At 43.4% G+C, this 14,109-nt stretch overlaps 1 protein-coding gene across 6 annotated transcripts in view; it reads right to left on the reverse strand.

The window, feature by feature from the left end:
* Window positions 1-10,002, reverse strand: part of PRDM4 (PR/SET domain 4) — a 17,422-nt gene extending 7,420 nt beyond the window's left edge. Inside the window, exons 1-6 of one of the 6 annotated variants that reach the window (XM_081878374.1) lie at window positions 9,982-10,002; window positions 4,642-4,775; window positions 4,006-4,182; window positions 2,403-3,191; window positions 1,009-1,158; window positions 294-341 (exon numbers count right to left, since the gene is read on the reverse strand). In XM_081878374.1, coding sequence (XP_081734500.1) covers window positions 294-341; window positions 1,009-1,158; window positions 2,403-3,191; window positions 4,006-4,182; window positions 4,642-4,774 — 1,297 coding nt within the window. In that variant the 5' untranslated portion in view covers window position 4,775; window positions 9,982-10,002. Of the gene's footprint in view, window positions 1-293; window positions 342-1,008; window positions 1,159-2,402; window positions 3,192-4,005; window positions 4,183-4,641; window positions 4,776-7,710; window positions 9,396-9,451; window positions 9,703-9,981 lie in introns of those variants that run through there. The other 5 variants (XM_081878377.1, XM_081878372.1, XM_081878373.1 and 2 more) reach the window with 5 other exon arrangements.
* Window positions 10,003-14,109: the final 4,107 nt, after the last annotated feature.

Below are 14,109 nucleotides of genomic sequence, written 5' to 3' on the forward strand. Positions count from 1 at the left end.
AACAATGTCATGGCAGTTTTAGACTCAAGCATCACTCCTCCCACTGACTTATCTTTGAGTTTAATTAAACCCTTGCAAAACAGAGAAGATTAGGCCAAATAAAAGTTGCTACTTTAGCAGATCTGGAGCTGCGTTTTCAAAAGCACAAGTAACTATAATGTCACAGGGCTTAAATGAAACATGTAAAGACATGGATACAAATACAACCAATAAGTTTCTATGAATGCCCAGGCCTAATTCCACTAACTGACTGAGTCAGAGTTTCATTGCCAAAGTTTATCTAGTGGCCATACCCAAGGAGGAAGATCCAAGACATGTTGATAACTGACAATACTGCCCACCTGAAGAGAAAAGGTGACAATCTCTATTAGTGTAAACTAATGTACCTTTGCAGACATAAAAAATACGCTACAGAGAATACTACCTATTAAGAATCTTGCATTGAGTGGGAGTGAAATGACTCTTGATCTTCTAATTATCAACCCCTGCCTCCAGATCAACTACCTTCCTTAAGGAGCTGTGAGGCACTAAAATTTCATAGGGCTATATAACAGTTGCTGCAGCTAGGTTAACTGTTCTACATAAGAAAATGCAAACATGGTGGGGAAGCAGATGTTGTTAGACCCCAACTCCCATCAGCCCCAGCCAGCATGGTCAAGAGTCACAGTTGATGGTAATCCAGCAACATCTCAAGGGCCAGTGTAGCCACCCCTGATCTCGGCAACAAGTCTCGACAATGTTATTGCTTTCCTCATTAATCACTTAATAATGAGAACTGGCACAATATAAAAATACCTCCCACCATTCTCTGACCACAAAACAGATATTCTTGTCTTGTACACCCATTTACAAATGAACTGCCCAGACCCAATTTCTTTCCAAATGCCACCTTTTAATTATCTTGTTTTCCACTATTACCAGATGAGGTTTTATTCACTTGGGATTTCCTTTTCTCTCCCCAGCCAACCATACCCCACCGCATAAAAATCTAGTTAACGGTATCCTTACCAACTTCGGCTCCCATGAGAGACTGGCGGATGACAAGCTGTTTCGGGAGAGAAAGCCTGGCTCGGCTCTCGATTGGGGTGTCTGAAACAAAGGTCACAGGCCCGTGATCTGGACAATCAGATGGGTAGGCCTTGTCACAGAGTGTGCACCCTGCAGTTGAGGGAGGACACAGAACATTGGGGATATTGTTACTGTAGCAAGTCAGGCAAGATGAGGGTGTCACAAATACAAAAAGTCGTTACAAATAGTTAACGCAAAGAGCCTGCAGTCTTCTTTTTCTAATCCTGCACATTTGTAAATACAGTAATGACTTGCCCAGCTCTTTGTGGAAATTAAAAATTGCCTTCAAGTGACCAGGGCAAAAAATATTGCAGAAGTTGGGTTTGCTCCATTTTTAATTTATTTAGTTGAGGGAGGAAATACACATCATTAACATACTGTAGGTCTGCATGGACAAGACCAATTTACACTAAATTAAAATGTGATGGAAAGACAGGTTCTTTATTCTGAGTAGCAGGTGGAGGTGAATTATTCCTATGTGCAGCAGGGATGGGGAAACACATGGAAGGGTGCTTACAAATAGACATAGTTTTAGTTAGAGGAAAGCCTGTTGTGGGAACATAGCCACTTAAAAGTCAAGACACACCAACTTGATCAAGTTTTTCTTCCAGTTTCTAGCCCAACAGCACTAACTGGCAAAAGGGTCCACCAAACAGGAAACCACCTTGTACCTTTCTTTGGGCAGAGCAGATTTTCAAGGGACCTACTTCTATTGTCTTCTATTCTGTTTCGATTTTAACTTTGCAAGATAATATTGCAACCTGCCCTGGGCCATTATGGTGAAGTGTGGCTAAGAATGTCTCCAAATAAACATAAATAAGTGCTAAAAAGGGAAACAGGGCTGGTGTTCTTTTTTTAATAATGAAGATAACAAAACACCAAACAAACATGTAAGCAGGGAAAACACTTGGGACAATTAGAAAGCAGGGGGAGGGGCAAAGAACAATTGAGCTGCATTCACTTTAGAGCCTGTATGTATAGACGTGAAGGAATGAACAGTGACAGTGGGACAACCCACACCCACTCCTGTGTCTAGGTATGTCTGTATGCACTATGAGCTGAAAAAACTTGTTGTTTTTTGTAATCTGGAAGGGAGAAATCAACTGGGCTGACAAAAAAGGAAAAAATGCACACCAAAGTGTTGGTTTCTTTAAATGACAGTTCTGTACAATGTAAGATTTAGCCCAGTTTTCCCCAACTTCTGTTAGATTTATTTTATGGTTCAGCTGGACTCTGCCACCAGAAGTAAATACGTTTACTGCAAGAAACGTTCTACCTTGCAATGCAAAAAAATACCTAGAGACTGAGGCAAGCATACACTGACAAGCACTCACATATGGTAAACAAGGTAGCCATGTTCTCCTTGTTTGAATTGGAGTCCTCCATCTGCAGCGATGACGGCACAAAGGAAAGGTTGTCCGGGGAGACATCCACATGAGTTTGTCCCATGGCTACTTCCTGGCTTATGGAAGTCACAGGCTCCAAACTGAGACCCACTTCATGTAAGGAGACAGATTCCAGGGATGTGAGGTTGTGTGAGGTAGAAAGTGCCACACTCACAGAATTGCTGCTCATGGCCACCGCATGAATGGAGTCGCCAAGCGTCCTGTCAGATAGACCACTGACACGGCCTGCAATGTGGTCAGGCTCCATAACAACAGGAAGCTCCAAGCTGCTACCATGAATAGGGAGGACGCCATTATGACCTACAGTGTCCGTGGCTAAGCTGCTACCCACAGCATCCACAGCTAGAGGCTCATGACTATGGCTTCCATTTGCAATCTGTGAATGATCCCCAGCCACATCACCCATTGTAAGTTCCTCAGCCATCCTGTCAGTAGAGATTGGGCTGGTAACCCTCGGAACACTTTCCATGGAGATTGTGGTATCCAGAGCTACCTCATGGGTGTCGCTGGGATGCAAGCTTTGGGTGCTGTGTGTGTTCACTGAGCGGGAATCCATGGAGACAATGCCTGGTTCGAGACCCACCGTTCCATTGGGCTGGTAGGGATCTAGGCCTGAAGGGTTGTTGGAGACAGATAAAGCTGGATTACTATCAACATTTATATTGTTGGGGTGGATGTACTGAGGTGGAGGTCTGTCAGCTAAATAAGATAAAAGACCTGAAGAAGAGGAGAAAAGAAAAAGAGAGGGGAGAAAAAGAGAAGAGAAAGTGAGAAGAGTATCAGTTTGCAATAAAAAGTCAAGTTTCAAGTGGCTGAACCTAACAGCAATCTATATATACAAATAAAAATCCAACAGTTCTAGATCTCTAATAGCCAACATGGTGAATTCCAGATGTTTTGGACTTCAAACCCATCATCCCTGATCACTTGGCAGCATCTGCTGGGGCCCAATGGGAGTGTAGTCGAAACATGTGGAGGGCGCCATGTTGTCTACTCCTGTTCTAGAGGCTGTTGCTCTTTGAAGCCACCCTGAACTCCTTTGGGATGAAGGGCAATATATAAATTTAATAAATAAAAACCCCAAATCATGAAAAAGTTCAGACTCACAAACAGCAATTCTATGAAGTTCCAAGATTTCTCAAGCCATGAGAAAAAGAAAGCAAGACATATGACTACAATTCTGTGAAAAGCCTGCTTCTGTAAATGACTAATGGTTAAACATTTTTTTAAAAATGGGAGAGACTTACCAAGTTTTTTTTTTATATATATAAATATTTATTAAAGTTTTTAAATATAAATGCACACATAATAAACGATCTTACTTCTATCACAACAATTTCATCACTTCTTTGGACTCCCTCACCAAGTTTTTAACCCTTTCCCTGAAATATATATCCTGCTATCTAACCCACAGGGGCTTTCAGGGCCAACATTATTACTCATTCCCCCTGCAAGAGGTTCTCCCATAAACCTTCCTGCTGAATAAAGACTTCAATCTCAACACATGTCTCCATCCAGCCGCAGTACTCACCAGGTAGAATGTGTCTGAAGTAGCTGCTCTCCAGGTGAGGGTATGGCGGTGGAGGTAGGGTATAGTTTCTCTCTGGTATTCCACACATCACTCCCCGATCCCCAATGCCCATTGGAAGCATCAGGGACAAAGCAGAGGGTAAGGAGGGCCCCAAATTTGGAATTGCAACTGGTAATCCTAGCAGAAACAAAATGCAAATTAAAATGCAATTATACTGCCAATAAATTAAGAAGAAGCATTGGGGGCGGGGTTAAAATGAGGAGGATCATTGAAAGTATTGGTTTCTAACCACAATGGGGGAAATGCTGTTCTTGGGAGTTGCTTCACAGCAGAACTCTGCACTGTGGGTGGTCATTGTATTTTTGGTAACATTTCAAAAATGCTCATATAACTGAAAGTATGTGGAATTGCCACCAGGATCCCCAGATGCCAAGCTTTGGTGGCAGGAGCACCATAATATGAGACAAAGGACCAAAGTAAGAGCAATTTCTGCTGAATAGAGGAATGCAGGCCTCCAACCTTTCCTAGGCCTGGTAAGCTACACAACTTCCCCTAGTCTAAACAGCACAAAGATATACATAACACAAAAAAGAGGTGTGTGTCGTGTCCCCCCCCCCCCTTAGCTTGCTATGTTACCTGGTGCTGGTATGGCATTGTGTGTTGGTGAGGAAGCCAACCCTAAGTGGCTTCCCGAGACAGTCAGGGCATTGCTCACAGAGGAAGCCGTCAGCTGCTCCATCCCTACAGGGTTCAGGCTCATTTCATTCATCCTAGACAAAAGAAAACGTTACAGATAGGTAGCCGTGTTGGTCTGCCATAGTCAAAACAAAACAAATTCCTTCCAGTAGCACCTTAAAGACCAACTAAGTCAGTTCTTGGTATGAGCTTTCGTGTGCATGCACACTTCTTCAGAAGAAGTGTACTGACTTAGTTGGTCTTTAAGGTGCTACTAAAAGAAAACGTGTAACATATGCAGATAAAATTCCAGCCAAGCAAGTTTTCAGACCTGCTCCTTATCTTGCCCAAAGTTTTCCACTTAATATACATACATTCACTGATGCAAACAGTACACTACATAGTTAGGCAACAATGTGTTATGTTCTCAAGGGGCTTACAAACCATTCCCAACAGAGATTAGATCAGAGATGAGGAACTGTTGGGTGCCCCCAGATGCTGTTGGGTCCTGGCATGTGTCCAGTGATCATGGATGATGAGAACTCAAATCACACAGCAACTGGTTCCTATCCCTGGATCAGGTCAAGCCTCAGCATGTCATTTATTGATTGTGTTCTTCAATGGTAAAAGATTCCGAATTATTAATATTTTGATTTCTTCTCTAGACTTTTACAATATGTGTTTTTGCACATTTTGACAGGATAAATCAAGGGACATATATCAGGTCTACAGAAAAAAAAACTTATTTATGCAGAACATTTCTGTGTACAGCACAATGCAACTCAAAAACTTAAGAGAAGCCTTGCTAGATCAGACCAAAGATTAATCTAGTCCAACATATTTTCCATGGTGGTCATCCACATGCCTATGAGAAGCTCACAAGTTCAATTATTGTAATTTATTTAAAAGAATTTTCAGCCATCTAAAATCATCATCAATACAGTGGTATCTCGGGTTACATACGCTTCAGGTTACAGACTCCGCTAATCCAGAAATAATATCTCAGGTTAAGAACTTTGCTTCAGGACGAGAACAGAAATCGGGCGGTGGCGGCATGGTGGCAGCGGGAGGCCCCATTAGCTAAAGTGGTGCTTCAGGTTAAGAACAGTTTCAGCTTAAGAACGGACCTCCGGAACAAATTAAGTACTTAATCTGAGGTACCACTGTATTGGCAGCATACAATTGCCATTGGATGTACGGGGGGTTTTGCATAATCAATGTTGTATGTGTAGCAGGACCTAGAAATCACATTTAATATTGGGTGCCTGTCCAGTGATGTCCTTCTGTGGGCAGAAGGCACTTTGATCCAATGAAGGCTTCTCTCAGCAGAATGGGAAAGGAGGCCATCTTCACCAATTCACCTTCCTCCCCTCCAGCTTCTTGCTGCTCCAAGATTTTCTCAATCCTCTGGACCAGATTCCATTTTTTCCTCTTTCCCCCCAATTCCCCTCCCCCTTCACACCATTTTTGGCCATTTCTTTTTTTTCTGTGCACACCATTTTTGCATCACAAAAAAGCCAAACGTGTATGTTAAATAAGCGCAAGTTGCAAGTTATCTGTATCTGCATGGACAGCTTTTTGCTACATATTAGAAAGTGCAACAATTCTATCACTGAATGATAGAATAGTAGGGGAGTTAGCTTAACAAGGTGTAGATACTGATTAAGCTAAATTAATAACACTAGCAGTATCGTCCTTTTGTATTTACACAGAAGTCCTTGTGGGTTCATTTGGGACCTTTGCCTAGTTAAGTGTGCTTAGGTCTATGGCATTTATTTGGAATATTTATGAACTGCTTAATATTACAAAATACCATAGTGGTGTACAATAATAAAACAATAAAAACGTAACAAGTAAGAACAGTTATAAAAAGAAATTAGATACTACCCACAATTCAACTCCTTCTCCTGGGAAAGCCAGTAAAAATTAAGTTTATGGCATTTGAGAAGTATGGAGCCCAGGTGTATAACACACGTAATGGCCCAATATTCTTTTACAGTGGTACCTCGGGTTAAGAACTTAATTCGTTCTGGAGGTCCGTTCTTAACCTGAAACTGTTCTTAACCTGAGGTACCACTTTAGCTTATTGGGGCTCCCACTGCCGCCACGCCGCTGGGCGATTTCTGTTCTCATCCTGAAGCAAAGTTCTTAGCCCAAGGTACTACTTCTGGGTTAGCGGAGTCTGTAACCTGAAGCGTCTGTAACCCGAGGTACCGCTGTACAGGTTTTGAAGAAATGAAGCATATGAGAATTTTACTGTTCAACAAACAAAAGTAACTGTGCAGCGCAAAAAGGAAAAGACATCTTTACTTTTTCTCCTTTTCATCCTTTATTACCTGAACACATCAGAAACAGGTAGGTGGCCGTGTTGGTTTGCTGTAGTTGAAACAAAACAAAAAAAATCCTTCCAGTAGCACCTTAGAGACCAACTAAGTTTGTTATTGGTATGAGCTTATGTGTGCATGCACACTTCTTCAGTATCTGAAGTATCTGAAGAAGTGTGTATGCACAAGAAAGCTCATACCAATAACAAACTTAGTTGGTCTCTAAGGTGCTACTGGAAGGATTTTTTTTGTTTCAACATCAGAAACAATGTTCTATCAATTGTTAACACAAAGTGAGTTTACAAGACAAAACGATTACAAAATTGGCCCTCATTTTAAGCTGATTAATCAGCTAATTAAAGTTTTCAACTTTAATTATTACCTAACTAGACATACACACTTTATTATTTTCCTTCTTCCATCTCTTTGCTCATGTAACTGAATATTTAACTCTGTTACAAATGCTCAGTCACTCAAGACATTACACAGAGAAGCACTCTAGTTGCTTAGAAAACTGAGGTAATTTTAATCTGTTTTAGTATTTTAACTTCTCTGTGTTTTAAAGTATGGTTGCAATTTTTTCTCAGTGTTATTGTCTTGTAAACCGCTTTGTGTGTTTTTTAGAAGCAACTGGTGTAGAAATTTTAAGAAATGATTTTTTAAAAAGAGAACAGAAGCAAGGAACCCCCTCAAGACAAATATTTACCTTTCCTTTGAATGCTGTCAGACAATTCTGACAAATAATTAAATACTTCTTACTGTTTCCTACACAGTTTTCTCCAGTTTGCTCTAAAACTCCCTGCATCTGCATAATCTCTGTAATAATCTTGAAAAGAAAACAATGCTCTTCACTTGCCTTCACAAAAACATGAAGATGTATCACATCCATCCACAGCTCTTCAAAACTGCTGATATGGACAAGGATCAATGACTTAACAGTATCCACAAAGTATCCACTTTTTTGTGTCCTTAAGGTCATAGTTTGCATCACCAACATACTGTATGTCTTTAATGAACTTTTTGTTTCCAGTGTTGAACTGTTTCTTGTGAAAGTTGTAAACTGCTCTAAGCAATGCTTTTTTCAGGGGGTACTCAAGGGTACACAGTACCCTTTTTGTTGTTGTTAAAAAACTGTGGCACTTAATGTAACAACTTCATGGTGAGTACCGGCACCTATTTTCTAGGGGAAAAAACACTGGCTCTAAGCAATATAAGGCAAAAAAATCATGCAAAAATAAATGCCTTTAGACAGTGTTTTTTTCAGCCAGAACTCGCCAGAATTCAGTTCTGGCACCTCTCAGGTGAGTGCCATTGCTATTCTAAGAAAACAATTATTCTTTTCTGTACATTACGGGTGACGTTCTTTCCCTCCACCACCCTTAAAATGAATGGTGAATTATGTAAAAGTGACATAAAAGTGCTTGAAGTGCATGGCATGGGTGCAACCTAATTTGTAAACATCCTGTGTAGGGACCAAAGCAGCAAGTCCATCAATCAGGCAACTTAACTACAACTTTAACAGCAAATATGAGAAGCAGACTGCACTTCCAAAAGGGATTGTGAAGCCTGAGGTGGGGTGAACACTCTGTGGGAAGGCACTGTTACAGCTGAAAGGCATAACATCTTTAGTGTGTTGTGTGAATTAGCATGTTGTGCATGCTGAGACCCAGCTATGCATACCTCTTGATACAGACTAGGGAGAGTGCTAGAAATTATAGTGAATAAAAAGCCAACAGGCAAAATTGAATGACTGTACTGCCAGCTTCTGCTTTTCAAACCACAAATTCTTTTAATTATTCTCACACCTCGTCTCTCAACATAGTGCTGCAATATTACAGCAATGAAAAAGAGCATCAGTTATCACCTTTTGTTTGGCATTCCAATAAAGTTAAGCATATTTCTACTCTACACTAAACCCATCAGTATCACATATACGTTACACCATGTTATCATATATGATCCTGGCAACTCCCAGTGTTTAATGTACCATCCTCTCCCGTTGGGAAGCAGTTTAATAAATACATAGCTGCCTTAAACCAAGTCCCTTCTAGTTCACTATGTGTTTCAGCAGAAATCTTCTCCAACACCTGAAAACGCCAGGGATTGAGAACCTGGAAGCATCTGCGTGCAAAGCAGACTCTGAGCTTCAATGCCTGCCTTCGACCCTTCCTAAGACTTAGCATGCTAAAAATCCTGGCTCCTACTGCGACTATCCCGTGAAATCTCCGTCTCTGGAGCGCTTTCCCTCCTTGGACACAAATGCCTGCTGCAAAATCGCCGTCTGCTCCGCAGCCTGAGGGATTATCCGTCTAGCGGCACTCTGGACGCGCCCAGAGGCACCCCACTCCACATAACCCAAGGCTCAACTTCGCGGGCTGGAAACGAGGCTCGGCAACCGGCGCACACTCGGCCCCGACACACACAAATGCACCTGTGAGCCCTCTCACCTGTGATGCATTTACCTGGCGAGGCCGGTGGGGCTGAGGGGGACCCGGCGGCGGCGGCGGCGGCAGCAGCAGCGGCCTCCTCCTCCGCCTCCTCATCTGGCCTCCCCGCTCAGCCGCCGCCCTTCTGCGCCCCAGGCAGGCGAGCAAGCGAGCAGGCATCGACCTAAGGCAGCAGCAACAGCCGCCGCGGCCACGGCCGCCTCCCGCCCCACCTCAGCGCAGGCCCCGGCCTCCGCCAGGGGAGCCTCAGGGGAGGAGGCGCGGCGAGGCGAACACAGCGCGCCAGCAAAAGGAACAGCGCCCCCTTCCGGAAGGGGAGGTGGCGCAGCTCCACAGAACAGCCGCTCCCTGAGGGGACGAGGCGCGCGAGAGGGGGGGGGGGAGAGCGCGCGCGCGCTGGCAAAAGCTGGGATGGGGAGGGAGGGGGAGCCGTGCTCAGAACGGCGATGGCTTCCGCTCCGTTCCGCGTCCAGGAAGCGACCCCCCCCCCTCTCCTCAGCCCGCGCGCCGCCGCTCTTCTCTAGATTGGCCTGTTCGCCCTTCGCTGCAACGGCTGCCCTTTCGCTCAGGAGTCCTTGCGCGCGCCGGCTCCGTCCTGACGAGAAAGGGCTTCTCCGGCCGCTGCACCTTCGCGCATGCTCAGCAGTGCTTCTCTCTCTCTCTCGTGCTCTCCATTCCTGCCGCGATTGGGCGGGGGCGAGCGAGCGGGGTGGGGGAGCAGGGACAGCTAGTAATACGCGTGCCTGGTGGTCGACCCTCGTGCTGCCTAATGCGCAGCGTAGTTACCTCGGAAGTAACACCTCCCCTCAAAACACACACATAACTAGGAAGGGGCTTAGAATCATAGAATCATAGAGTTGGAAGAGACCACAAGGGCCATCGAGTCCAACCCCCTGCCAAGCAGGAAACACCATCAGAGCACTCCTGACATGTGGTTGTCAAGCCTCTGCTTAAAGACCTCCAAAGAAGGAGACTCCACCACACTCCTTGGCAGCAAATTCCACTGTCGAACAGCTCTCACTGTTAGGACGTTCCTCCTAATGTTTAGGTGGAATCTTTTTTCTTGTAGTTTGGAACCATTGCTCCGTGTCCGCTTCTCTGGAGCAGCAGAAAACACCTTTCTCCCTCCTCTATGTGACATCCTTTTATATATTGGAACATGGCTATCATATCACCCCTTAACCTCCTCTTCTCCAGGCTAAACATGCCCAGCTCCCTTAGCCGTTCCTCATAAGGCATTGTTTCCAGGCCTTTGACCATTTTGGTTGCCCTCCTCTGGACACGTTCCAGTTTGTCAGTGTCCTCCTTGAACTGTGGTGCCCAGAACTGGACACAGTACTCCAGGTGAGGTCTGACCAGAGCAGATTACAGTGGCACTATTACTTCCCTTGATCTAGGCTTGCTTGCAGGCAAGCGGGTGATAACAATGCAGCTTGTTTTATAATCAGTTTATGACAGGGAAGTGATCGCCTAATAAAACCTGTGTGTATTTGCCACTACGCGTCGGATATTTTCTTCGCGCAACTCTGATCTCTTCAGCTTCTCCCCCCCCCCCAAAAAAGCGATATATTTGGAGAAGGCAATGCAAAACGACCAAGGGCATGGAAAATTTTTCCCCATGTACGGTACTTTAAAAAAAAGAAAAAAAATTCCCCATGAGTATGGTATCTGGAGCTCTTTAAGAACAGGACAAGGGATGGAGGGGAGCCCGTTAAAGGTCCTCGATTACCCAAAGAAAGGGTTGGGGGACATGATGGAGGTTTGTAAGATGACGTGCGGAGAAAATGGGTAGGGAGACGTTTCTCTCCATAAGACTAGATGCGCACAATGAAGCTGAGTGCTGGCACACTTAAAAACTATGGAATTCGCTCCCATGGGATGTAGTGATGGCTACAAACTTCCACGACTTTGAAAGATTAGGCAAATCCACAGCTACTGGCCATGGTGGGCTGTGTTTTCCTCTGTTGGCCTCTGGGCTCCCTTTGCTGGGAATTGCAAGTGGGGAGTATGCTGTCACACTTCATTCCTTGTAAGGCTTCCCAGGGGCATCTGGTTAGCCACTGTGAGGACAGGATACTGGATTAGATGGGCCTGTGGTCCAGCACGGCTCCCCTCAGATTCTTAAGTAAACCCTGTTAATCTTTGTGAGGTTTACTTCTGATTTAGATGCACATGGGATTGTGCTGATTAGGGGTGGGATGGAGGACATTAATGTCGCATCTTAAGAGACTGAAGAGGCATATTTCTTTGTCTGATATATTGGCTGATTTCTGCCCCAGCTTTTCATCCAGAAGGAGTGCTCAAGCGACTTGAATGTACCTTAATTAATTATTTCTTGCCAGTAAAACAGAAACCAATGAACTTATAATAAAAAGAAGATGCACTATAATCAACAACAAAATAGAATACCTCAGGAAGAAACAGAGCAACAGCAGTAAAACATCAGTAGTAACACACTGTGAGTGGGCCGTACTAAAATTTCCTTGAGAACATAATAAAACAGCAAGCTAGTGGTAAATAAAAGTTTTTATCATCTTTGAAAGTGTGCATTCATTTAACATGTCCTGCTTTTACATTAAAAATTAGAGTCTCCAGGATTTCCAACCAGGAATGAAACCACATGGAGAGTGGTTTGTTTGTTTATTGCATTTATGGTTCTCCCCTTCCTCATTTTATCCTTGCAACAACCCTGTGAGGTAGGTTAGGCTAAGAGGCAGTGACTGGCCCAAGGTCACCCAGTGCTCTTCATGCCTGAGTGGGAGTTTGAACCCTGGTCTCCCAACTCCTAGACCAATACTAAATGCTATATCACACAGTCCCTTTCCCTCCTGTTGTGATTCCATTGAAATCACTCCCCACTTCCAAGCTGTTATTTCCCCCAGGAGGTAATCTGCCATTGGTGGTCTGTTGCAGGAAGCATGGAGACGGATTCCTATTGCTTACCTGCTGGATCAGAGCAGGGAATTCCCAGGCCCAAGGTAGCTTGGATGGAGTCTGCTGGAATAAGCAATGCAGGATAATTTTTCAAGCTTTATGCTCAGGGCTACGTTAACATCAAATGTGTATTTTGACCTTAAAAGGCTACTTTTTGTTTCTGGTGATTTTGTCATCCATTGTCACTCAAGTACTAAGAAGAAAAGAAATATATTATTCAGTTCACAGAGGCTGTTATAGGTTCCTGTACATTTCAAACAAAGATGACATTGGTGGAGCATCATAGATTCTGTTTCAGTATCGTATTTCCCCAGCTCCGTTCTTTAGAGCCAGAAAGCTGCCAAAATTTAAAACACCAACTCAAAAGATAGTGACTAAATTGTTATTCACAGACTATCCTTAGAAAAGTATGTCATGTTATTTCTTGCAATCAGCTGTCATGGTGGTGTTGTATGAACTGTAAGCTACCCACACAATCACCTACTGTACTACCAGTTGACAACACATGCATGCAAGTTGCAAATGCTACTTAAATCAATCCACAAATTTCTCCCAGACCGTAACAGCAAATCCTGCAAAATGTGGTGGCGTGTGCTTTTGTAATCTGATAAATTTGCGGCCACTGCAGTATTGAAAGGAAGTGCCAGAGGAGAATGTCACTGCAGAAAGAAACTTGTAGGCATTCGGCTGTCTGCACCTCTACCTTTTGCTCTTATAACAGGAAACACGGGAAAAAGAGCAAAACATTTTCAGAACTCAACAGATTATTTGGTGCCAACCTATCAGTTCCCTATAGTGCATCATCATGCTTTGAAAATGTTCATGCACCTACACATTCCAGAGATAGTCCTGTTCTCAGTCACCTCCATTGGTTTCTTCATAGATATGACAAAGTTTTCCTCAAATGAATACAGAGTTAAAACACTATACAGCAAACAAAGTCATAATATGAATAGGAATGCTTGAATCTGGAGTGTTGATAGCCTGCTTTTCATTTAATATTTTCAGTCCCAGAGTGGGGAACAAAGTAATAAAGAAAATATATACACACAAAAATTACAAAAGTATATAAACAAGCCCAATAAACAACAAATTGACAATTCTTTAATTAATGCAGGAGCATCTCATGCTCTCTGCATTTGCCTCAAGGAATACATCAACCCCTTACTCAAATGAGTTTGGGGAGTCTGTTTTCTAAATCGGAAATCTCTATGGCTGCAATCCTAACCCCATTTACTTGGAAGCGAGCCACATTGAATTCAATATTCTGAGTAAACAGGGTTAGCACTGTGCTGTAAATGACCCAAGCTAGCTCTGGTCTATGCCTTGCGGTAGCCATTTGAAGCAGTATTTGCATGCTCCATTGACAGCTCTGCCATGTGGCACCTGCAATATGTACCCTGGTTTACTGTGCAGATCTCTACCATCACATGGGGTTTCCATGCCATGATCGGAAGCTGGCAGCTGGGATGCCTGATGTTGGCATCTTAATTTTCCCTATAACGGCAGCAATTCTCAAAGTGTTGTCATAATATCAATAAAGGGGCAGCCTGGATTCTCCCATGAGGAAAACGATCTACTCAGTATAGTATAATTCAAAACTTCCAGAAAGTTGGCCTGAACATGTGTATTTTTGTGTGCGTAAAGCCTGATTAAGTTTTTTTTAAAAAATGCAAAAGATAAATATAACAACAAAATAAATGTAAGATTTACAATCAAAGTAG

This window comes from Podarcis erhardii, assembly GCF_964252035.2.
Source record: "Podarcis erhardii genome assembly, chromosome: 10".
Lineage (NCBI taxonomy): Eukaryota > Metazoa > Chordata > Lepidosauria > Squamata > Lacertidae > Podarcis > Podarcis erhardii.